The sequence below is a fragment of the Ptychodera flava genome, chromosome 14 (assembly GCF_041260155.1).
Source record: "Ptychodera flava strain L36383 chromosome 14, AS_Pfla_20210202, whole genome shotgun sequence".
Lineage (NCBI taxonomy): Eukaryota > Metazoa > Hemichordata > Enteropneusta > Ptychoderidae > Ptychodera > Ptychodera flava.
This window is the reverse complement of record NC_091941.1, coordinates 19,111,876-19,138,836: the sequence shown is the minus strand read 5'-3', so window position 1 is coordinate 19,138,836 and position 26,961 is coordinate 19,111,876. Positions and strand designations below refer to the sequence as shown.

The 26,961-nt window shown below is 37.6% G+C and overlaps 1 protein-coding gene across 2 annotated transcripts in view; it reads left to right on the top strand.

Moving 5' to 3' along the window:
• The window catches only part of LOC139149640 (bestrophin-3-like), a 50,781-nt gene that overhangs the window by 6,000 nt on the left and 17,820 nt on the right, over window positions 1-26,961 (top strand). For both annotated transcript variants that reach the window (XM_070721478.1, XM_070721477.1), the window contains exon 3: window positions 19,322-19,778. In XM_070721478.1, coding sequence (XP_070577579.1) covers window positions 19,322-19,778 — 457 coding nt within the window. The remainder of the gene's footprint in view (window positions 1-19,321; window positions 19,779-26,961) is intronic.

Sequence of the window (26,961 nt, the reverse complement as noted above, 5' to 3'; positions counted from 1 at the left end):
AAGTTATGTTTAAAATTCTGTCATTCTGTTTTGGTGAAATTGTTATCAGTTATAGTGTAGGAATTTCAAATTTTCAATTTTAAGGGGATACAGTATTTTGATTAAACTGTGAATTTCTATCGCATTTTCTGTGCATAATCAGAACTAAGTCAATACCAGTTAAATTCTGTGTTTTCATAATAATTTAGAAATATAAGTCAATTTTCAGTGAGAAATCATTATGTGTCTGTAACTGTACTTTAATAGTTGTCCTTGTACTCTTGGAAGACCTTTTGTTTAAACGTTGAAATAATAAAAGCACAGCTAATAATGACAAAATCTGCCTATTGTAAACTGTCATTTTACTCACGAAAAAACCCCTTTCCATTGAAAATATGTCACAGGAAGTAAGGTAGTTGCATCAATGACAACGAATAATATCTTGTTATTTTTCTATTCGTAAAATATGTCACTGTATCAATGTACTATGAAATATTAGCGCATTTTGCTTTATCATACTGAGTTCTCATACAAAAAACAGAAAGGATCAGGTTTTTGTCTTGCTCAGCCTCTGTATATGAACTGCAGATTACATGATGATGAGTACGTTTTGGGAAACAGACTTTCTATTTGCAACTCTGATATATTAAAGTTACGCATCTGAAGGGCACGCCGAAAACTGTAACTGAATGATGCAGTTCGTGGCTGGTATGATGCATTTTATGTAATTATGGGCTCGTACACACTGACACCCTCATTGAGCGTTTCAAAAACACAATGATCCCCCGATACCAAAGTCAAAACAGGGTGACCCAATGGATCCTACCACCGGCAGAAGAAACTGACCAGTCCCTAAGTGTGGCTTACTCCTGAATAGAAGGTCACATGGTGTCATACAAGTTATCACAGAAGTAGAGACCCTATTTATGCTTCTATCGAACATTGCATACACGAAGGTACACAAATAATTATAAATGGACTTAAAACAAACTCTTGTCTTTGATGTTATCTTTGACGGAGGAATACTTGTCGACTGTAATACATAAGCTTATGAGGGAGTGTCCTGACTTTACTTCAAGGGGGGGGGGCACGGAGGATTTTCTAGTTTCCAAGTGCTTTTTTATCCTCCCATGAAATTACGGCAAAAACGTATCCGACTCCTTAAAATTATTGTTTTTACATATCCTCTCCCCTTAACACGCATTCATACATTCACAATCTGATAACTTCATCAAACTTTGGAACAAAAAATTACTGTCATTTTCATAAACAAAGATATAACAAACATTTGTCATAGGTATTGTTCATTTTGGTTATATCCATCACCTTGCATCTGTCTTCTATTTGTCGAATCAATCTTTCAGCAAATTGGGAATTTCAACATAACTCAGGGGAGGAAAGAAACTGAAGAAAAACATGTAACAAAAGCGCTAAAAGCGATCATTGCATACATAATTAAAGAACCAAAGTTGCTGAGAGCTCAGCTGTTTTTCGGTATAGTATTATAATAGCAGTTTACCATTGTCATGCTGTGTACGGTTAAAATAACAACTTTCATATCCCACTGTCATAATTAGGGGTAACCGAGCTTAATAAATCATAGCCGAGATGAAAAACGTGTATCAAAGAAGCTCTACATGCTGTGCAGTTCCATATCTGAAATTTGTGGCGGGTACAAACGGTAGTTGTTGGCGGACATTTGAGAGCGAAGTCCAGTCATTATCCCTGTGTTTGATGAGACAGGTATACCAGCCGTGAAGTATTTTACTCAGTTTCTGCAAATTTAGTGATATTTCAATGGAATAACATGCTGCATTCAGAAAGGTTTTAGTTTAAAGGTATACAGTCATCTGTAATCTAAAAATGCCCATATATGGTCAAAGGGATGTTCCTTGGTATTCAAAATGCCCGTGTGAGGGCGCTGTTTTCAAAAAGCGGCCACCCCCTTAAAATCTGTGATTGGTTAGAATTTCTCTTTGCATGGTAACTGTGGCAAAATTGGAACAGGTGACAGTATACCTTTAACCTAAGCTCTACAAGGTTTCTTTGGTAAGTCCGGGAAAATTTTGTATTAATTTTTTAGTCAGACGGTCAGGCGATGTCAAGTTAAATTCATTTGCAAAATCATGGTATGTTCCAGTGTTGCTCACAATGCTCTACGTGAATGATAAAAGATTGGAAAGCCAAGCCAAATGTTATTTTTTTGAAAAGGTGTTGAACAATCAGATCATCAGATTGTTACAATTGTTTCATTCTGGTACAAAAAGAGTAGAATGGCAGAAACAGTCACTTTTTGCGAGAAAATATTTTGATGAAAAAAGGTGAAAGACTTTGTCCCATCAAAAAATGAAATCCCAGTGAAAATTCCTTGAATAAAGGCATAGGGCGTCAAGGCTACAGTTTTTTAACACCTGGGCTACAGTTTCTCAGGTAACCCCTGATAATTAATTTCCCAGAACCTAATCGAGTCCTCTACAACACCCTATTCACTTTTAACAACCATACCGTCCGTGTGACCTTTGACACTGTTGGGTTCACTGTAAGAAGGACAGGCTGTCATTATCTATAGAATCAGTGTCAAGTTTTGAGACAGCCAGTCATCGCTGTTGGTCTACATTCTGCGCTGAAATAACAGATGGGTCAGAAACGGACAGTGGGTGACTCTGATGAAGTGTTATAGGAATTCTTTGGAACGAAAGCGGCAGTGAAACTGTCGACTGAGAAAGTATTTTCGATAACAGTAATAGTGACAGAGAAACAATTGCTGCACATGTATGAGAACAGATTACATTGAGAAGTGGTGAAATTGCAAGTGTGCTTTTGTGTTGCATTGTAATCTATTTTTTTATTTCTCCATCCCTCCAAAAATGACTGGTGTTTTTTTTTTCTATGACCCCCTAGATTTCTTCAGCGGTAAATTGATGGCCCCTGAAAATCCTCGCCCCCCCCCCCCCCCAACCGAAGTAAATATCTGGACACTCCCTTGCGGTTGTTCAAAATGTGTGTGTAGGTTTGAAACGAGTACAAACGATAATATAGGCATTGCTTTGTTCATCCAAACATGTGTGGAATTATAATGTAAATACCGTGATTAAAATTGTACATGCATAATCCTTGATTATCTCCAATAAACACGATTTGTTACAGCTAAACATATAGCGAAACGCGAGTGTCCAGCAGAAATTGTACCACTTCCAAGTCCTTCCATTTACGTTTAAACATGACGTGTTCGGCCTGTCCGCTATCATTAATGTCCGCTGCAATTTCTGATCAGATAGCGACGACCTCATGAATGGCACGCGTTACATGTTGTTATAAATTTACACTGCGCACAATGTGCAAAGAATGGAAAAAAAACCCGGCTGACTTTGATGATGAAGCCGTCTCTCTATAGCTAGCCATACTGAACGATATTGCGATGTTCTTGGTTGATTCTGTCTTTGTGAATGCCTATGCGAGCGCGATCAGCGGCAGTCCCAAAGGTTTTTATTCTCTCGTAAATCTTTGGAGACGCCTCAAGCCACATTTGTCGACTCAACCGTTGTGACTTGCATCTATATCACTTCGCGTTTAGCCTCTGTGTGTCGGAAACTCAAGTAACGTCCTTTTTTTAATTTAAATAATTTCCATCTACCATTCAACGTATCTGCCTCTGAACTCCTTTCACATCAGGCAGTTGCGCATTTTCCCTTCTTTAAATTGTCAAACAGTAAGGTGAAGACATAATTACTGCGCTATGATATCATTTGTTGTAATATTCTTGTTCAAGAACTCCTTATCAACCAAGTTGATCACCCAGATCGTGTGCACATGTGCTGCAAGGTCACAATCAAATATTTAATAATTTGATATCTAGACTGGAAACGATCTGAACAAAGAAGGGGCTCGACATCGGTTATGAAAATCTCAGATTTTTCTTCTAATTCACAGGGTCGATAGACATCGATAGGGTTACTCCTGAAAGCACGTTTGTTTCCATAGCAACATTTTTCCTATCTAAATATGATACCCATATCATATTCAGTACACGCGATAAGATAGTTATCACAAAAATCGTTAACTCGAAACCTTGAGATTTTAAATACTTGTATTACATTCAACAGAGAAACAGTATAAATTTTCACGAACTGAAAGGTGGAGTGTGTCCTGGGAACAGATTTCATGACCCTCAAACTTTTACAATGCCATCTTTGTCTAACACTTTAGGGGAATTATTGTGAAGCTCACCGGCTTATTTTTGTGAAAGTCGAAAATTTTATTTTCCTCCATAGGGTGAACACAGGGATGGCGGCCATTTTGAATTGTAAGTGTTGGTTAATGTTGGGTATTTTTGCTTCTCTAGTACCAAATTTTGCACTGGGACCCCTGGTCTTTATTCTTGATAACGAACGGGAATGGTTTAAAACTTCTTTTTATGGAAAGTCTGAGCAAAATTTAAACACTTCAAAATGTCAAACTTAGCTCGGTTATTGAACCTCTCTCTTAAGTGTGGTGGATTTGGCCGAATAGTTTTGACTGCGATGTCTTCGCTAGGTGACTGGGTGTCATACATTGTGAGTTCGAATCGGATCGCAAAATTTACAGCATTTGAAACAATATTAAACAGGCAATTACAAAAGTTATGCTTTGACATATGCACAATGCAGAGCGGAGATCAAACCTCGGGTCAAAAACATTACGGAGCGCCCTCTTGTGACAAATCGTAAATACGTATATATACATAGCCCACTTCTTTAATCATTTATTGTGCCCACTTTATTAGAAGTTATGTCATCGGTTGGCATGGCAATTTTGCACTATGCTTTTTTCACTTTGAAATTAATGGTGTGTCAGTGGTTAGATAATCATAGCCCAATTGCGAATTGACGAAAAAAGTCGCAAATGAAAGGAACGATTTCGCAAATTAATGTTGCTCCTCGTGTATTCGCCAATCTGACTTCAAGAACACCAAGTGTAATAAATGCCAAAGTTTTTGAATCATCAAATGTCGCTTGTCATTTTTGATGATATCTCGACACATTTTAAGAACACCAAGGCAGGGACCTCTTTGCACTCGGTAATTTTCGTTCATCTCAGGCAAAGAGTTCTGAGTATTGCACTCAGTATTGCACTATCGGAATTTTCTTCAACGTCGCGACACTTAAAATGGTTTCAACTTCTGGAACCCTAAAATAGATTTTCTAATGAAACAAAGTAGCATGATAGCTTCCAGAATCTTACACTTACTCCCATAACAGTTTGCATATTAGGAAATTTTGTCAGGTAGCTGCATGACAAAATGGTACATGTCGTTTCCTGAAAGTGTTTGTTGACTGCAGTCAGTCATCTAAAAATGAGAGAAATCCTGGCGAGATATTTCAATGATGCTAAAAATATCATGAATTATTCATGCGTGTGAATTAATAGTGGAAAATAGTTGAGCTTAATGAAGACTGTTAATTCCAGCTATTTCCAGCTTCTGTGTAATTACCTGTATGACTTCGGGACCACAATAGCTGCGGACTGCGCAACTCATCACTACATTCATTTAAAATAATTGCATGAATGCATAGCAATTAATATAATGGCACACATTACCATGAATAATCTCTATGAAAAATTAGATGTAGTACTTAGTCATTGGGTATTGTGACAGGAAAGAAGAACCTCTTACTGAGCTTTAAAAAGTGAAAAAATGGACCGTCTATCATTTACTGAAAATGTACTAGGTGAACCCTCTTAACACATTCTGAAGTATTGCGTGATATGCCTTTGACATATACTGATCATCAGCGCAAGGAAGTGAAAGTAAAGGTTGAACACGTGGTACAAAGTCAGGTGCTTTGTGTATCAGTTTCCGTCCTTGACGTACAAATGCCGTCAATCGTGGCACAGTTTAAGACTCTTGTCATTCTCAGGAAATGGAGAACGTGAATATGAAAGACGTCACGTCAAGTTCGCTTTGATTTTGCATGTATGACGGAAGACAGCTTATATTATGGATTCACAATTATTATCCTGTACACACTCTTCCGCGTCACAGCTTATTTCAGAGGCGAACTGCGCTTGATCACATGAGAAACATGAGTAAGATTGCGTTTATAATGGCAAGGATAATGATAATTTTAATCATAGTAAATGTCATTGTTGTTGTCGGTGATGACGATGACAATAATTATAGTGAGAGAGAAGAGAGTGGTAATGGTGAGAATTGTACAAGTTAGATTATTTACTTAAGAATAGCTTTCAAGTGATTTCAAAGGTAAAAAATGATTGGATCGTTAAATTTTGAACGATCGGAATGTGAGGTGATGAAGCATGGCATCAAGTATTGAGAAAAACGTTGACACACGCATCGTCTGTAAAGAGAACTAAATTTAGCAGATGTCAAGACTGAAAATAAAATGTCATAAATGACCGAATAAAAATCACATTCCCCATTATCCGAGTAATTTTCTTTTCAACGAGTTCGCTGTTGTTAAGTTAGCTCGTGGTATGATCGTTGAACATTCTAATAAAGGAAAATTGAAAACATCACCTAAACAAATCCAAAACGTCGAATAGATTCTTTGTTACTTTTTCGTACTGATCTTTATTACCAAAGTTGGTCTTAAAACTCCAGCAAGGTCGAGATATAAATTGGTTATCAATCTGGTAAAACGGACTTATGTAAGCGTTATAACACAACATTCTAATAACGCGAATCTCGTACTTAACTTGTAGTTTAACGTCCACATCTTTAATGATGTGCTCCGACCAGACTTGTGACTATAACGGACACTGAATAGCTGAGTAAAGGAAAGCATTATATGAAACGACAGCTTCTAACCAAACAGCAGCGCATTCTTTAATTGTTCTTAATGTGCACGTACAATGCCAGCTGTCATAAAACATGATTTATGTTAGGCAAATTTACTTGGATGGTTCATCATTTTCATATGTCTTTTGTGGTACTACAATATTTAGGGGTTTTTTACATGCAATGCTGATGTTGCTTCCATCAGTTGGTTTAGTTGTAAAGGGTTCACATTCTTTTCGATGCATATAATCTATATGTCATGATTCAACCGTTTTCTTTAGCTTCGCTGTCAGAGACGTGGAGTTTATCAAATAGGTTGATTTTCCGTCGTCGTCCGTCGTCGTCGTCCGTCAACAATTGCGTTCTCCTCTGAAACCGCAAGTCCGATTGCTTTGAAATTTCATATGCAGTTCAATTGGGGTGACCTCACTTAAAATTGTTCAAATCGTGGTGAAATGTGCATATTTGTTTTTTGGGGCATTTTTTGCTGTTTTTGGTAAAAAAATCTTCTTCTCTAAAACCGCTTGTCCGATTGCTTTGAAATATGATTTGCAGTTTACTTAGGGTGACTTCATTTAGATTTGTTCAAATCGTGGTGAAATTTGAGTATTTGTATTTTTAAGGCAATTTTTGTCGTTTTTGGTCAAAAAATCTTTTAAAATCTTCTTCTTGAAAACTACTGGTCAGATAGTTTTAACATTTGGTATATAGGTCTCTAGGGATGATCTATTTCAGATTTTTTCAAATATTTTCAATTTTTGCCATTTTGGTCAAAAAATGTGTTTCTCAAAAAGTACTGGTCTAGTCTGATAGCTTTGAAATTTGGTATACAGGTTTCTACAAATGAACTTTATTGAATTTCTGATTAAATCTGCAATTTTGTACTTTTTGGGAAATTTTTTCCATTTTTTGTCAAAAAATGTAAATCTCCAAAACTACTTGTCTGATAGCTTTGAAATTCGATATGAAGGTTCCTACAAATATTCTAAATATGATATATTGAAATTATGACGAAATCTGCAATATTGTATTTTGGGGCAGTTTTTGCCATTTTTGGTCATAAATTTGTTTCTCGAAATCTGCAAGTCCGATTGCTTTGATATTTGGTATAAGTTTCCAAGGGATTATTTTAATATATGATATATTGAAATTATGGTGAAATCTGCAATTTTTATTTTTGGGGCAATTTTTGCCATTTTTGGTCATAAATTTGTTTCTCAAAATCTGCAAGTTTGATAGCTTTGATATTTGGTATAAGGTTTCCAAGGGATTATTTTAATAAATGATATATTGAAATTATGGTGAAATCTGCAATTTTTATTTTTGGGGGTAATTTTTGCCATTTTTGGTCAGAAAATTTCATTCTCAAAAAAACTACTCGTCAGATAGCTTAGGTTGACATGTTCTTCGGGATGATCCAATGTGATATATTCAAATTATGATGAAATCTTCAATTGTGTATTTTTGCAGCTATTTTAGTCACTTTTTTCTGGCCACTGAAATGAGCTATCAAAGATTTCCACCTTCTTCATCAACATGTGTCAAAAAATAGTTATTCTTTACATAAACACAGCGGAGCTATATCGGCCGTTAGGTCGCTTTTTATTGAATATGACATGGTAAAGAATCCGGGTACACGGAGCACTTCCTCTCGAGCTGGAATTATTTCTACAAAGACATAGATCATGTACATGACCGACGATCTTCTACTTGGTCTCGGTATCACTTTGTAATTAGTTTCAAAAGAAATGTGTCTGGAGCGAGAATTGCTCCCTTCATATAGGTTTTGCTACAAGAACATTATCTACTCATAGTTTTGTTACTTACACAAAATTAAATTTCCTATACATGCAGCGTCCATGCAGATAAACATCAGTGTGTTCACAGGACCGGGCTATTTATAACTTTCACCATCGCCTGACATCGTTGAAAAAGCCTTGTGTTTTAGATTGTTTGGTGAACTGTAAAGAGCTTTAGCTTATGCCAGCAAGTCGTAAGATTCAACTCTCATGTTGACACAGAAACTATAAGATGTGCTGTGCATACCTTATAATATCTTCATCACTGCTTTTATAGTGTTTCAGCTACCAAAATCATGAATCGTCATTAGTTTTAAGACGCGCTGGGAAACAACTCACGTCAGTAGATATGGCCAAACTTCTCCGGTCTATAAAATTCTAATCTCACACATATTTCTCCGTTTTGTCTGAGTGACAATGGCGTTGAGTTCGGCCAGTCCATGCTGCCACTGGCCATTAACGAAGTTCTCGCCAAATCACGATGAATAAGTGATTTCGATTACGATAGATGGCCGCCTTGTCGGGGCTCGGTAACTCAGGATTACAGAACACCGCGCGTCTTTGAAGCATGAAGCGCGGAATCTTGTAGTGGTCAAACTAATAAATTAGCAGGGTATGGAAATAAACGATCGACTAGAGACGAGCAAATGTCAAACCTAGGGCTCTATACACTCAACCTACGATGCCTTTTGCGCCTGTAATCGTCATCGCGTACACCATACGTAAGAAATTTTAACAGAAAAAAGTTACGTCGAGCCAAGAGAAGTTTTATTTTTGTGGTCTTCGCGACGGGCTTATCAGTTGTTCCCAGAGTTTCAACTATTCTTTATGATCTCGACATGATACTTTTAAATTTAAAAAATTAGTTTTTTTTTGTTAGCTCCGCTGTCAGCGACGCGGAGCTTATCAAATAGGTTGATTTTCCGTCGTCGTCCGTCGTCGTCCGTCGTCCGTCGTCCGTCGTCCGTCGTCGTCGTCGTCGTCGTCGTCCGTCAACAATTGCCTTCTCCTCTGAAACCGCAAGTCCAATTGCTTTGAAATTTTATATGCGGTTCACTTGGGGTGACCTCACTTAAGTTTGTTCAAATCGTGGTGAAATTTGCATATTTGTATTTTTGGGGCATTTTTTGGTGTTTTTGGTAAAAAAATCTTCTTTTCTCAAACCGCTTGTCCGATTGCTTTGAAATTAATATGCAGTTTACTTATGGTGACTTCAGTCAGATTTCTTCAAATCGTGGTGAAATTTGCATATTTGTATTTTTAAGGCAATTTTTGTCATTTTTGGTAAAAAAATCTTTAAAAATCTTCTTCTTCAAAACTACCGGTCAGATAGCTTTGAAATTTGGTACATATGTCCCTAGGGATGATCTATTTAAGATTTGTTCAAATTGTGAAGAAATATGCAAATTTGCATTTTTAAGGCAATTTTTGCCATTTTTGGTCAAAAAATGTATTTCTCAAAAAGTACTGGTCTGATAGTTCTGAAATTTGGTATACAGGTTTCTATAGATGCACTTAGTAATATATATTGAATTTCTGATGAAATCTGTAATTTTGTATTTTTGGGCAATTTTTGCCATTTTTGGTCAAAAAATGTGTATTGCCAAAACTACTCATCTGATAGCTTTGAAATTTGGTATAGAGGTTCCTACACATGAACTAAATGATATGTATTGAAATTATGATGAAATCTGCAATTTTGTATTTTTGGGGCAATTTTTGCCATTTTTGGTCAAAAAATGTGTATTTCCAAAAGTACTCATCTGATAGCTTTGCAATTTAGTATACAGGTTTCTACAGATCACCTTAATGATATTTGTAGAAATTATGATGAAATCTGCGATTTTGTAATTTTGGGGCAATTTTTGCTATTTTTGGTCAAAAAACGTGTTTCTCAAAAAGTACTGGTCTGATAGCTTTGAAATTTGGTATACAGGTTCCTACAGATGAGCTAAGTAATATATATTTAATTTCTCCTGAAATCTGTAATTTTGTATTTTGGGGCAATTTTTGCAATTTTAGGTCAAAAAATGTGTATTTCAACAACTGCTCATCTGATAGCTTTGAAATTTGGTATACAGGTTTCCATAGATGAACTACATGATATTTATTGAAATAATGATGAAATCTGCAATTTTGAATTTTGTGGCAATTTTTCCCATTTTTGGTCAAAATATGTGTTTCTCAAAAAGTACTGGTCTAACAGCTTTGAAATTTGGTATACAGGTTTCTATAGATGAACTCAATTTGATCTTTTGAAATTATGATGAAATCTGCAATTTTTTATTTTGGGGGGGGGGGCAATTGTTGCCATTTTTGGTCAGAAAATTTTATTCTCAAAACACTACTCATCAGATAGCTTTGGTTGACATGTTCCTAGGGATGATCCGATGTGATATATTCAAAGTATGATGAAATCTTCAATTGTGTATTTTTGCAGCTTATTTTAGCCACTTTTTTCTGGCCACTGCATTGAGCTATCAAAGATTTCCTCCTTCTTCATCAACATGTGTCAAAAATAGTTATTCTCTACATAAACACGCGGAGCTATATCGGCCGCTAGGTCGCTTGTATTTAAGTGGTTTTATTGATAACATTTTCTTTAGTAACAGTAACTTAAGTTAAAATGAAGTACACTGCTGAGTTATCTACAATATGTCATTGTATAAAATTGAAATCCATTTGCTGCAGTGCCTCTCTAATTTGTCTTTTTCTAGAGCTATTTCCTACTCTAGATGGTAGTTGAATTTCACTTGCAACATAAAAGCTGCAAAGAGTGGTTTACTCTGTTTCATTTTCATGGCATAGATGTGTCTTTTGGCTAAAAGTAGCAAGTGATTATGAATGTAAGAGTAACCGTCAACACCAAAGAGCACTTCCTTTAAGTTGTGTCTCGTGAACAAACTGAGAGGTTCCTCGAAAAAGGCGAAAACACTCATTCCAGAAGGTCTCAGTGAATTAACAGGTGCAGAAAAGATGATCTTGTGTCTCGTTGCTGTTTTGGCAGAATGAACAATGCGGTGATTGGTCCATGCCTCTTCTGTAAAGATCGTAGTTTGTGTACAGAATATGATAAAGCAATTTGAACTGGACTTCACGTGTTTTTGTGTCTATGGCTACCTTAAATTGTAGGCTATATGTAAGAGACCATGGTCCAGTAAAGTCATATTCTCTTTCATGATAGCGTTCATCAATTGGGCTAAATTCATCTTTACTGTAGATGGCATCTCTGATGCGGAGGGTTGCACGTGACAATTAAAAACACATGCTCATCATTAAACACCGGTTCAACCAGCAATGGTTTTAGCCATTTAACTCTGAGACATTTAATTACTCCGTAACTTTCTGTTGATTAATGTTCAAATAGAGTATTTCCTGCATTATCTATCGTATTCATTCGTGACCCTTGTGTTTATTTTGCGCTTTTTTTAAGAAAGTGAAATCGAATTATTTGCCGATCAGTATAAATTGGAGACACTTTATTCCAAAACCGCCTGTTTTGAACATAACTAAGATGACATCTAAATAGCTACTTTGGAGTTTGACTGTATCAATATCAATAACAGAGTCAAACTTTTAGGATTAAAAAGGATAAACATCGAATTCATGTCACAGCAACCGTTTGATCCCTGACCGGTCAAAGTTCAGACAGACAGGAATCGAAGAACTGATAAACGAAGCTGTTCAAGTGTTTCAGAGGATTGCCAGAGCCGTACATATACAAAAGCTGCATGAGCTAGTCAGATTAAAAGAGATAGCCTCCAATTTGGAGTTACATGGCGGGTAAGAAGTTCTTAATGAAATAGAACGGGAATAGTGCCAAATACGTTTCAAAGCATTGTATCGACAAATAACTTTAAAACCAGTGACCCGTCAAATTCTATCCCCTGCGCCATCAAGTTAATGAAATTTTGCAACAATTTTGAGTCAGACAGGTATTACAATTCCCTTCCTGGACACGATCCATCAAACGATTTATACGATTCGATGAAGAATCGTCCCAGGGTTCTGCTGTCGTTCAAAATTTTTGCAGTACTTTTATGTACAACTTTTGATGGATAGTATATTTGCATATTGTGACGTACTGGCGTGATGAGTAATTAGGCAAGCATGCCCTTATGTCAGGGGTTTTTAATCACTTGTACAGTGCCAAGGGCCTGTTTCATACAAGACAGAATTGAGCTCAAATTTCGCTAGTTAGGTAGACATGCATGTTTTAAGTTGTCACTGTTGAACCCCGGCGTCTCTTTGAAAACGATTGATGCTATAGTTTGATGTTTACTAATAGCTGTATTAAAAGTCTGCATTTTATAAACACCCTTGAGTGTCACTCGGCAATATCAGACAAAATAAGATTTGAGAATACCGAATGAAGTTGCACAGTTTCGTTGCTCTTCATTATCAGCTACCTTGAGGAATGGATATTTAGCTACTTGGAGGTTCATTATCAGGGAGTGATGTCAGAGATTTCCTATTAATGAGCACATCCTCATGCAAGGATGGCAATCCACCGCTTGTCATTATGCAAATAATACCAAGGAGGGGTCATATTCTGAAAATCAATAAATTCCATGGCCACCATCTCAAGTAAATTGTCTGAATCTTATGCTACGTCTGTTTAACTAACTTGCCCAGCTGATGAGATTATCTTAACACATATTCATGTGAATCAAACTGGAAAAAAATCGCAGTGGTAGTATGTGGTGGCTCCTGTAATCTCAAAAACCGAACATTTCAAATACACCTTGCTTTCGTTTGTTGCCCATCTCGTCTGCATAAGTATAATTGCTTTGGTGCAGGCCGGGTTGACCTCTATCGCTTTTCATTAGCTAAGTTCAGTTTACATCACCATGTCAAATCAGGGCAACATTGATCCGAACAGACCTTTGAACTCTGTTCAGGGGAAAAACGTCATGCAAGACAGTCAGTGAGTCACAGGCTGTTCCAGATGGGGCGGAAGATTGTGCTTTAAATGTTCAGTCTTATTTCACTCGGTCGCCGAAGATAAGGATCGTAACCTGCTCTGCAGTATTTTTAGTATGACATGAAGAGGCGTCATCTCCGATCGCTGGCTGTGAGTGGAATTATTCAACATATTTTGTATACATACACACATACATACAAACACACACAAATAATATAATATATATATATATATATATATATATATATATATATGTATATAATATATATATATATATATATATATATATATATATATATATATATATATATATATATATATATATATATATATTGTTTGTGAAAGCCCTGTTTTTGAACGTTCAACGATCTCCGAATATCAAAAATAGGTGGGGATGTGACACATATTACACATCACTTTTAAGCAGTTCTCCCCACCCTGTGTGTCTCTTTCGGTCTATGTCTCCCTGTGCCTGTGTCGCTAACAAGATTTGAAGTACTTATGGGTCACTAAGTATAGGATAAAAGGGAAATTTATTATTTTTTTATTTTATTATCATTGTACTTTTATTACATCTCAAAATAGTTTCAACACTGTCCCTACCTAACTATGATTGATCCTAACATTTTTACAATTTAGTAATTTATTGGTTGGATTCGAACTCACAGCGTAGAGCACCTGGCTACCCAGCTGGGAAATCGCATTCAAAATCGCTGTGCTAAATCCAAACCCTTAGAAAGAGTTGTTCAACAAAATTCCTTCATTAATTATTCACCATATTATGTATCTATTTCTAGCAATAAAGGGTCACCTTCGTCACGTGACCTCGTTATTCATTCCCATGATTCCGAAAGTGCATTTAGTGTATTAGGTTCGGCAACTGATGTGTTATCAACAACCGTCATGCTGCGAGTGCAACCTCGACTTCTCGCTAAATTTGAATCGTGAATATATGTGATTTTCGAGTTATTTCGAGTTATGTACAGTAAGCTGCGTCCATGATGAGACTTTCTACGATCGGGCATGACGTAACTGATTGATGGCACTGTTGCTTTCTGAATCCCCTGGGTGAACTTTCAATTTTACCTAGCTGTAGCTTGTGTGGCAAAATTAAAAGATGAGGAGATATCATATTTTAGAAGGCAAGATGGTTGTAGTCTAGCAAAAATTGCCATATTCGTTTGCAGTACCTTGAAATAGGTATTGATCTCTCTCTGTCTTGCTCATTGATAGGATGGGCTGGCCGGTCAAATATCATGCAAAAGTCTTTGAGTAACTTTTAGAACTCTAAGATCCTAAAATACGAGAGAAATCTGTTACAGAGAACATTTACACCTGAAAACTATCTTAATTAATCTGTTGCGAACTGACGACACACCATGAATCATTTAATTTTCATTTGGCCACATATTCTCGGTATTGTTCATGCGATTCGGCTATTAAAAGTGATGGGTGTTTTTAAGGTAGCTTAACGACTTAACGACTTGCAAAACAGTCAGCCAATTTGCAAATTGCAAGTAACTTGGCCTTGCAAATGCTGGTATGTTTTGGTCCGGCCAGTATGAAACATTCAACACTTGAAGGCTCCTCTGTACGTAAGTCGCCGCTTCAATGTTCTCGTTGCCAGAGTTTTTTCCCATTGTCGACGAATCAATCGAGAGATCGAATAGTCTGGCGTCATCTGAACTATCAAATAAACCGCAAAGTCACCCACAGTGTGTCATTGTATGAAAATAACAAGCTGACTTGAGGGAGTAGCAAATATTACAGCATAAATTATTATTAGTTTGCCAGTCACCGTTTAATAAACTAGTCTTTTTTGCAGTGCCACATGTGTACACATATTTGTCATCAGTTGTATATTTCGTGTTAGGTAACGATATGAAATTAACTGCATCTCACCGAAAATATTAAAGCAAACGTGCTAGACAACACTATCAAAAATATATCTTCAAACCCCACAAGTGTTTTTCACCAATAACTTTAGTTGAATGATCAATATCCGGAATGAAAATAGTGGTGAGGGCGAAGCGATTTTCTCTATGGACAGTTTGCATTTGAAGTCTCAGAGGCATGAATCCTAACATTAACATTGAAGGAGAATCGCATTGTCGACAAATTTAACTGATCAAGTCGGTCTTCGTTCAGATAAATGTTTTGATTTTGTCTGGGTAGTGAGCTGCAGGCAATACGTTTCACGTCACATGTCAAAGAGCCAAAAGTTCTTTTTCGTGCTGTCTCGTAATTTGGCAATACACAGCGCGAAACAGAAAGCTGAAACTTTTCTCAAGAAAACTAAAATAATCTCTTCCATAATCAAGAGTAACAATGAGGGGTCACCATGCAAAATTGTAAATTAGAGAAAAGAAACATTTGCAACAAGTTTGTCGATATTTGAAATTCAAAATGGCCACTATACGCTGTGTTAACTCTGTAGGGAAAATCAATTTCCATTTCTAAAAACCGAGATTAGAAACTTCATTTTCTCACAGGCTTCCGTGTGAGTTCTTACAAGAAGACAAGAAGGAAAGTAATGTAATTATTCAGTGTCCGAAAAAAACGTTCCGGAAGCGCATCGTACCTTAATTGCACACATACATACATACGTTTTACTCATGACAACGACTATCATGAGACTACGCTATGGAGTATTTGCCTGCGTCCTTGTTGTTCCATTTAGTTTTTCTTGGCGAAAGGAGATCTAGATTAAGACAATGATGTGGGATTTGACTAATGAGGCGTGTTTTGTCAAATTCAGTCGTTGCAGTTTATGGGGACGCGAGGATTTAGTTCTGATGGAAACGCTTGTGATTGAGAGACACGGGTGTGACGTCATACAAGCAGACGACGTAGTAGCTCCAAATCGACACAATTTCAAGCAGCCTGAATCTCGTTCAAACCGGTCAAAACAGAGACGCCTCCAGCTATCGCTGTGAACCACTACCACTGCCACCACTCCCCGTCCTGGTGGAAGAGGGGTCAGTCCCTGAACAACTCAAACCACTGCGTTTCATTTTCATTGGATTTGGAGAATTTTATTGACGAGGATTTCTTCATGTCATAGAGAATCATACTCTACGTGTCTGTACATTTTGTGGTCAGCTACGTAGGCAAATACATATCGCCACCTGTCACTTACTTCCTTTTTAACATCATCTTTCGATATTCCTATCAAAGTCAAGCTTGTATCTCACGAAGCCACCGTATAGATATTATATTCCCCCAAACTGCGTAAGTAACGATGGGCTTAATAAAAGTACTCAAAACGAACAAATCTAGACCATATTACACAAACAAAAGACTGGGATGGTGAGGCTCGAGAGGCCAAGCTACATTTGGGACGCAGGGCCTTCATAAATCGTATCATCGACGAACGTAATAGAACTCGCAAAGATCTTTACTCTGATTGTGTTGGTGTCGGAATGCATGTTTAAATTTCATCCAAGCCATTATTTCTCGTAATGGCTTGCCAAATAAAATGTGCACCACCGAACTTCTCGTCTTTTGCAGTTAAAATGACGACCCTCCCAAACAAATACGCCGTTTCGACAACTAATTCGCGTTGTTGCAGTATAATCCGCTGGTTTAGTGTGTAATCGCCGCAGACAATACCGCAGGGTGTGCTTTCCATTGCGTCGCGAGGAAACTCATTTACTGGGAAACCTTTAAAAGTCAGGCATGGTCCCTTTTCATCTCGTTTTACGTTTTCCGAAGATAGAACCCAGAGATAACTATACAGATTGCCATCAGCGATCGGTTGAAGCGTCTTTTGGCTGTGGTACCGGAGTCGTATCTTTTAGTAGATGGAAAAAATTGTGAGTTGAATGTGAATGTCGTGTATATGCATTGCGAGTAGAGCGATGTGACGTCGGATTTCCAAGCGGTATATCAGCCTGGGGTTTCAAAAGCCACCACTGTTTTACTGAAACCGATTGGACAAACGATTTTTATCAACTCTTCGGTCACAAATCGTAGTTTTGTTGGTCATGCCCTTGGGTATGCGCTTGTAAGTATTTGACTTCTAAGCGATTCTGTCGATATACAAATTCATTCAAATTCATTGATTTTTGATCTCGGAATTCCCATGCCATTCACGGGATTTAAAGCTCAACAAGAACTCAAACTTTATTAAGGCCGACATTTCCAGAGTAACACACCATATGATATGTTACTTACTTATTTACTTACTTACTTACATACTTACTTACTTACTTACTTACTTACTTACTTACTTAGTCTCTTACTTGCTTACTTAATTACAGAGAGACAGGCTGACCGAGAGACAGGCAGACAGACAGAGATAGGCCGACTAACTGCCTTATCCACTCACACACACACTCACAAACATACATACATACATACATACATACATACATACATACATACATACATACATACATACATACATACATACATACATACATACATACATACATACATACATACATACATACATACATACATACATACATACATACATACATACATACATACATGTATATGTAGGTATACAAACACACTCATTTACTCATTTACCCACTCACAAGCTCACTGACTTGTTTTCTTATTCACTTACTAATTTACCAGTCATTTCAGGAACGAGTTATTTGCGTAGATAAATACAGTATCTTTCTTGTTACTTACTTTGTCGTCCTTCACTAATTTCCTACTAATTAGCTTTTGTGTACGCATGGACGCACTGTGCGCTCGCGTATTTACCTCAGATTCGGTGAAAATTAATGAAACTAAAGTATAAATTGAATTTCGTTCAGAATAGCGTCCAGTTTGATCCCAAAAGATGTTTTCGTTGTATGGATTTATCTTATTTACGATTTAGGGCAAATAGGCGACAAATGTACTTGTTGTTCTGTGTGAAAGTAAATCCGAAAAAATGTAAATCACAACGGACGGTTGTTACTGTCCATCTGTAGAAGCAAACTGTGACGTCACATGACACGTGTCAGCTGGTGAAGAACTAATACAGATGAGCAGTCGTACCATGCAACACTGTTTATGGGAAATGAGCTTAAATAATTAATCAAACCTATATGTGAAACTATATACCTGTTTATCCATATTTCCTTAATCTAGCGTGTTTATTACTCTCGCTCTACGTGAAGTCGTGAAAAGTACATTACCTTTTGGTCTACATTTAATGGAGAACGTACATTAGCCTGTAAATTATTTGACAAATTCACTCTGTATGAAAAATAATGGCCGTGCCCAAGGATTTTTGAGCGTAAATCACTATTCCCATCTATTAAATATTGGCAGTTGTCGTTGACATTCAAACGACAGAGAAATCTGCTTCGCATACATACTTAAAGTGACGTCGTCTTGTGTTAACGCCGAGTGAAAGGATGTTTTCGCTTTAAAACGTCCTCGTGGACGAGTATTTTGGCATCTCCGCAAATTCTGAAAAGCGGCAGAAACCTGAAAATTAGCCACTTCATCATCGCCTGAGAGTGGAACACTTCCACATATGGTTGTGCTATTCTTCGTGTCCCAACCTACAATTTCCTGTGAAACCACCCGTCAATTATTCGATGCAAACTCCCTAAGACGGCGCTCGGGTGTACGTCGGTTTGGCAAATTATTATCAGGCAAGCAGGCAGGAAGGCAATTGACGAGTAAAATAGCGTGCACCATTCAGGCCGTCATAAACGTGAGCACGGGAAAAAAGTCCAGCTGCAGCTCCCTGGCGCGCTCTGCATCCGCCATGAGGTGACCTCAGTCGGAGTATACGGATGCTTTTCAGTGTGACATCGTCCATCGGAGTGTATGGCCTTGGTTCACATCCTCCTGCATCCTACGATGAAAAAACCTTTTCTTATTTTTCAGCCCAAAGTCCAAGAAGTCAGTAACTACTTCAAGGTGTTGTTTCGTTGGAAAGGCAGCGTCTACAAGCTGTTGCGGCGAGAGTTTTTGGTGTTTCTTGGGGCATACACGATTATAAGCCTTGTGTACAGACTGGCATTGAATCGAGACCAGAGAACTACTTTCGAGGCCATATGCATCTATGCAAACGACTTCAGCAGTCTTATCCCCGTGAGTTTTGTCCTCGGCTTCTATGTGTCCGTCATCATTCATCGTTGGTGGGAGCAATTCCTCGCCATCCCTTGGCCCGACCGGCTAGTCTACAACGTCGCCGCGCACGTCGACGGCGTGGACGAACAAGGCAAGTTGCTTCGTCGGACGATGGTCCGCTACATCAACCTGTCCACCCTTCTACTTTTCCGTGCTGTGTCCCAGAGTGTCAAGAAACGTTTTCCAACGAATGACCATGTGGTCAACGCTGGTAAGTTATTTCTTCTTGATAGCCATTTGCTAAAAATCCCTCACCCATTTTTCGTCTCCTTTTCTTTTAGAAATCCACTTGTGTGATGATCAATACAGTGTTACTTACAAGTCGAGTTTTGTACATACGCTCTTTAAACTTGAATATAATTAGATGATAAAATGTTCATAATTTCACAAAAATATACAGAATCAATAACGCTGAGAATTGAATGGAGCGTCCGTTGTTTTAGCTTCCCACTCTATAAATATTAAATTACACTTCTGTAAATACAAAACTAAATAAAATTTACATGATTTCGAGATACCCTTAGAACTGCGTTGATGATAAGGTTAGGGTAATATTTTGATGCTCCTGGTTTTCAAACAACTGTTCTTATTTTGATAGTTTAATTGTTTGTTTTTTATAATTTCTTGTTTATTCCTTATATTTTATTTTGAAGATAAATATGTTTTCAGGGAAATTGCAATCGTCCTCAGATTAGGACCGTTCCGACAGCACATTTGTAATCTACACGTCAACAGTCGTACAATGCATTTTGATACTCTACAACAACACAACGTCATTATTTGGGTGTTCCTAGTGAATTTGATCTTGACTGCCCATCGTTTGTCCAGCGAGCTCTGGACATCTAGTCTGGAAAGCTCAATCAAGCAGATTCTTTAACCCAATTCTTTTTTTTTTATCATGCAAGGCATCGGTTGTGAGTTGCTTTCACAGACGAGCGGTTCGCCATGAATGATTCAGATCAGTGGCTGAAAATCGTGCCACGCATTGCGATGAATCCCCCCGTCTACGCCCGCTGATGACGTATCGGATCCATCAATTTCATCCGAAACGCTGGAAAAAGAAATCCTCCCCAGCGTACGAGTTTATCCCATGCTTTCATCGAGAGACTTGTTTGATTGAACTCGCTTCTAATTCTTGAATGGGTTCCTTCGGAATTTTCGCGTGGCACTTATAGGTATTTTCTTGCTGAATGTATTGCTGACTCCCGTATGGGTCCCCACGGATATGCTACTTGGAACGTTAACTTCGCAGTTTGCATTTTGCATACGCAATATGCATGCAAATAACCCAACATATCGTCACAGGGGGGGAAATCATTAACGCGGGAGATTTTCCTCGTTATTTTGCTTCACAAGATAAGCTATTTATGTGCCAATCCCCCCAAAAAACCCCCCAAAACTCTTACACATTTTCTTCCCTTTTTCGCCTTTTCTGTCGAAAACCATATAAAGTCAACGCTCGTCAGCTTACTGTCATTTTAGCTCACGTGTTAATACACGTGAGCTAATGTCGAACCGATGTCTGTGTGTCCGTGTGTCTGTGTGTCTGTCTGTTGGCGCGATATCTCAAGAACGGCGGATAGGATCAGTTGAAGGAAATCTACTATCTACATTCTGTTTGGAAAAGGCAAGAATTAATTAGTTTTTGGTGGATGTGGCTTGCATATTTTATGCATATTTCCATAGTTAATGGTTGTAGAAAAAACGTGTATTATACATTAAGAACGAATACATAAAATTTAATGATATTTTCTACAAATGTTGTTCACGCTTGGATATATCAACCATGAAAGATATTAAGGGGTGACATGAAAGTTACTCGCTAATTTGCATATTTGATAAACTTTCATAATTAGCGATACACATCATCTGGATTACCTGGACCAACGTTAACGAAACTTGCTTTATACATTTGATATACTATGATATAACATTAACAAAAGTTCTTTAATATTTAGAGATCAGCTAAATACTAATTTGCACATTGAACAAACTTTCCCTGTTAGGGATACACATGTATCTGAATTGACTTGATCAAAGCTGACGAAATTTGCTATACAAATTGGAGATAGTATGTTGTGAAATAAAAACCGGTTTAGCATTTTGAGATCATCTAATTACTAATTTGCATATTTAACTTTTTTAATAGGGATATATATTTGTATTGACTTTATCGACGTTTGCGAAACTTGCTATATACGTCGGGGTAGGTATGATACAACATCATGAAACTTGTTTTGTAATTTTAGGATATATCTGGATTGGTTTGATCGAAGTTGACGAAACTGGCTGTGTATACTTTGAAGATACTATGATATAACATTTTTGCAAGACGTTGAGCATTTTGCTTCAGCTCATCATCGGGATTGACCTGATCAAAGTTGACGAAACTTGCTATTCACATTGAACACACTATGACATGAAAGACACTTTACATTTTCATGTAAGCTAATTGATAATTTTTATTTTGTAAATGAACATTCCAAATTAGGCACATTAAACTGGAAGGATTAAAGTTGATTAAAGTTGGTATGTCAGCTGATTGGTAATTTGTATATTTAATGAACTTTTTTCCAAATTAGTGATTACTTGAGGGACTTGACCAAAGTTGAATAGAGTGTTATGTTAATTGATGATTAAGTTATATAATTCTAGCTAAAGACATTTTGCATTTTCACGTCAGTTAATTTATAATTTGCATATTTAATGACCTTTCTCAGCTTGGCATGCAAAGCTTGAAGGACTTGACCAAAGGCAATTACGCTTGCCATGTAAATTGGCGATAGAATGTACAATGACAACAATAACAATTTCGTACTTCCATTTAACCTAATAAAATACTTGTCTACTTGATGGTTTTTGGAAATGATCAATTGTGAATATTGTTCATAGTGTTGAATTTCAGTGACTTTGGAATCTTTTGGCAAAAGTTTCAATTTACAGACAATTGCAATATACACGAAAACAGGGGAGCATTTCAGTTCATATCTGGTTTTACTTACTGAGCATGTGCATGTTCGAAACCTCATGAGAAATTTAGACTCCATGAAAAGTTAAGCCGCAAAAAAGGTTTAGACGACCTCTCAGGCGAGTAACATTTTAAGCGTGTTGCGGTGGCTATTATGCGTTAATAAGTAATGGTATGTACCTAAAATGAGCGAACAAAAATCCCCCTGTAATTATGGAGCTAGCTGCCATCAGGCTTGCAGTCGACTGCACCTCGGTGATCGCGATTGACATATGCAATCGTAGCCGAGTTAAAAGTAAACACTCTTCCCTGGTAAATCTCTGACATTACCTGTCACGTCAGATTATGACAAACCGTGAAAAAGCACGGTCCCTCCACAAATATTTTTGTGGAGGGACCGTGAAAAAGCCAAGCCATTACAGCGAATCCGTTCTGACACTCGGTCACTGCGGCTATCGAGTCAATGCGCAAAAAGTCCTTCGGAGTGTGTCAAAGGCGCTGATGGTGAAGCTGAACAAACGGGCTTCGATTTGTGGTTTCGATTTCTAGTGGCCGTGCTTCAGGGGATGCTTGCATTTGCTTTGATCGTGCCTGTTTTCAGAATGCTGAGAAGCGCCAACCGCTCCGTTGCTTGGGGCTTATACTAATGAATCTCTCAAGTCACTGTAGCTCGACTCGTCGCACCATCCAAAAAAATCCCCCGAATTTGACCCAACATAGTGTAGAGATTATTACCGTGGATTTGAAAGCTATGACATTTTGTCCTCCAACTGTATTAGCCTAGCAATACCTCTTTCGCCCTATTCTTTAATAGTCATATTGACTCATTATGCGTTAACATTCAAGTGCCGTTACGCAACGCATTTGACATCGGATTGTTCATTTTTTAGGTTCTATGGTAACATACGCAAGCTTATTATGTCAAAGCGCTACATCACTGGCTCTCTGCCTTTCAATGAGTTACCGAAAGAAATGCCGATGAACTTTCAATGAGAGTATAGTAAGCGCCTCGATACTGAAAGGCTTAAACATTTGCTCAAACTTTTCTATCGGGGGTCTACGTGCGATTTTTTTCTGTGCCAGAGAAACACAAATTGCCTATAATTTACCGACACTCTAAAGTCAAAATGGCCGCCATCCTTGTATTAACTCTAAGAGGAAATTATAGCTCTGATTTTCAGAAAATAAGCCATATTTATAAACCACATTTATTCCGAGATCTGCGAACGAGTCCATAAGTAGTAGACCAGGTAAGATTGTAAAAAATTGAGTGCCAGAATACATGCCCCTTAGACGCATTTTTCTTTAAATATTGTAGGTACCACAGTAGGCTTAATCTGATTGGTGAAGGCCAAGACTGGTTATGGTCAAAGGGGCGTGGCTTGGACACTCCAATTAATTCTCATTTACAAAATGATTAATCGTTGTGATCTTTGTAGAATCACTGATCATACTGAACGGCATTGCTACATATGTTTAATGCGTAGAACTAAAATATGGTCCTTCATTACTACCGGTATTATCATTATTTCTGACGCTTATGAAAAATAAACGTTTGTCATCGAACCGGCAACTTTGAAGGCGAAACCCCTTAACCACAAGACCCCTAACCTCAAAACATTTTTATCCTAACGTGGTCTTCTGGTCTCGTCCATTAAGCATTCAGTATGGTGAACAATTTAAGAAATATTTGATTGAGCAGTATGTACTTGAATAACGTAGAATGAATAGGAATGTTCCTTGGGAATAATTTTATACAGATATCTACTAACAGTCGCTGCTCAATACATATGCATGTTTGAAGCTACAGGCGTAGTGTGTCTTTGTTCTACATAAATTTGAAAATTCAACATTTTACTGTGTTTAAAAATTTCATGCTTGTATATGTTTCCATCAATTTGGAATCTTTGAGATCAAGGTGTTAGGCCTCACTGATAACACCTTCAAGACGCGCTACGCTAATCACATGAAGTCGTTCCGCAACGAGAGATACAAAACGACACCGAGTTATCAAAATATGTATGGAACTTAAGAAATAAGGGACAAGACTTTGACATTTCATGGTCAATCATTGATAAAGCATTGAGCTACTCTAATATGAACAAGCGATGTAATCTTTGTATATCAGAAAAGCTGCACATTATCAATGCTGACAAATCTACACTGTTAAACAAACGCTCTGAGTTGGTTTCAAAATGTCGCCACCAAAACAAATATTATTTATCGAATTTTAACACTACCTACAAATAGAATGGTTCGTCCTAATACTATCTGTAAGAGTGTCGAGCTAGAAATCCTTTCACTCTATCTGAGGATTGCAAGATGCATGAAACTTAGTAATAGATTTCATTACTTTGTACTTGAAGTAATCTGTTTATATATATATATATATATATTATATATATATATATATATATATATATATATATATAGTTACATATCGGATAATATATAGTTGGTGCTGCCTGACCTATCCTGTCTATATATATATATATATATATATATATATATATATATATATATACTGTAGATTTCTCTGTTTGACAAATTTATGATATGGAGAACAGTGCGGATAAATCTCATTAAAATCTCTCCAAGTCTCCTCCGAAGTCACCCCTACGAAATCTCCCTCACATTGTAAATAAACCGACTTTCAATCTTGAAGCCCTTGCTAGCAAGAATGTTATGTAAATCGATTGAATAGTTACACATTGAACAAACCTTGGCAGTTTGGCAACCCTGTATGAAAATACAGCGTCAATTATCGCTCGATCGGTTCACAGCATCATCAAGACACGAAGAGAATCTATCTATCATAGCATCATTTAGAATTAATGAACCCATGGACAGTGTTGGCTAAATATGACACGGGGATGGGGGATGGGAGGTTATACCATCCTAAGGGTAATATTTAGACAAAAATATCGTTGTAGTCATCGTCTACTCAATAATTCTAAAATTTAATTTATAAGACTATCTGCCATTCAAACGGGAGAAAGTAGGCTTGCCAAGCTTTTAAAAAGCGCGCAAAAACTGAAAACTGAATATTTCAACTAAATCTATGTTGTGTGGGCAAATCAATACAAGTACTACACTTTGCGGTTTACTACGATGTCCAGTGTAAGGAGAATACGAGTAATTTTGCTCCCTATAAGACGGAAACACATTCAGTTTACATATTGTTCAGTTTGGGAGTTTGCTGTCGCCTCATGCACATTATCAATTTACTTAAACACTGAAAGCGAGAAATTTCCTGCTGTCAAAGGACTGGCACGGTGTGCAATACAAGACGCCATTTAGTCATTTATCAACCTGAAGAATCCACGTCATCGGATTATCTGCGCCCATACATTATGTTCCAAAGTAGTGTTCAGCTCAGATTAGTGCTACAGAAAAAAAAATCGCGTACACTCGTTTAGCAATTGGAGCAATTATGGAAACTTCTCATAATGCAGCAGTCGATTTGAGTGAAATGACGTCACAGAATGGTAATTATTTCGCCCTCTGAAAACAGTTTCAGCAAAGAGGAGACAAGCAGAGACTACAAAGTCAGACGTAATGAAGATGAGTTCAAGAATGACTTGCGAAGGTGATGTTGTCTTATTTTCTGCTCAAATTAAATGCGTAGCGTTGTGACTAAGAAAAGTAAACTTTGTGTAGTAAGCTCTCCTCAGACAGTCATTCCATATCGATCTATTTCAATTAAAATCGACCGTCAGCCACGTTCCTACGCAACTCACGTGCCTGTAAGCAAGGCAAATCTTAGATGGAAATGTCAAGAAACCAAATCGGCGCTGACGCAGTCAGTCTTTTCTGTTTATTATAAACGTTATGGGAATCCTTTGCCCGCCAACGCGTTGGAACTCCCAGTCAACCCCATCTTGCGGAGTTAACTGTACACTCATCAAATATCTATAAAAACGACGATGCTATCATGTTTCGACTCGAGTACGACGTCGCCAGACTTTATTGACGTGCGTGCCTGTGCAGAGTATCCCTTTAAGTGGACGGTCTACATCTGAATTAGTCATCGCAGCGGTGGACAAATACTAGCCGATTTACGAATTCCGGGACAGCGATAACAAGTTTCGATTTGTTCTCAGCTTTGCATGCGCATCTCCAGATAACTTATAGAGTGGATTGCTGTAGATTCACTCTTTGCAAAGATCTTTGATCCTCCCTTCTCACTCTGACCCGAAAAGTAATTATGCGGTTTTCTCGTCCTCGCCATGCGTGCTGCTACCGTGTGAGAACACATCAAATCTGTTGGCTTGGAAAATGATCCGTTTTCACCTGGCCTCCTGTGATCTTTTAAGTGGGCACGATACGGAATCACTGCATCGCAAATGTACTTTTTCAGTGTTGACAAATGTCGCGGGGAGATGGATTATGCCGACAACCACAGCCACAAGAATACGCTCCATCG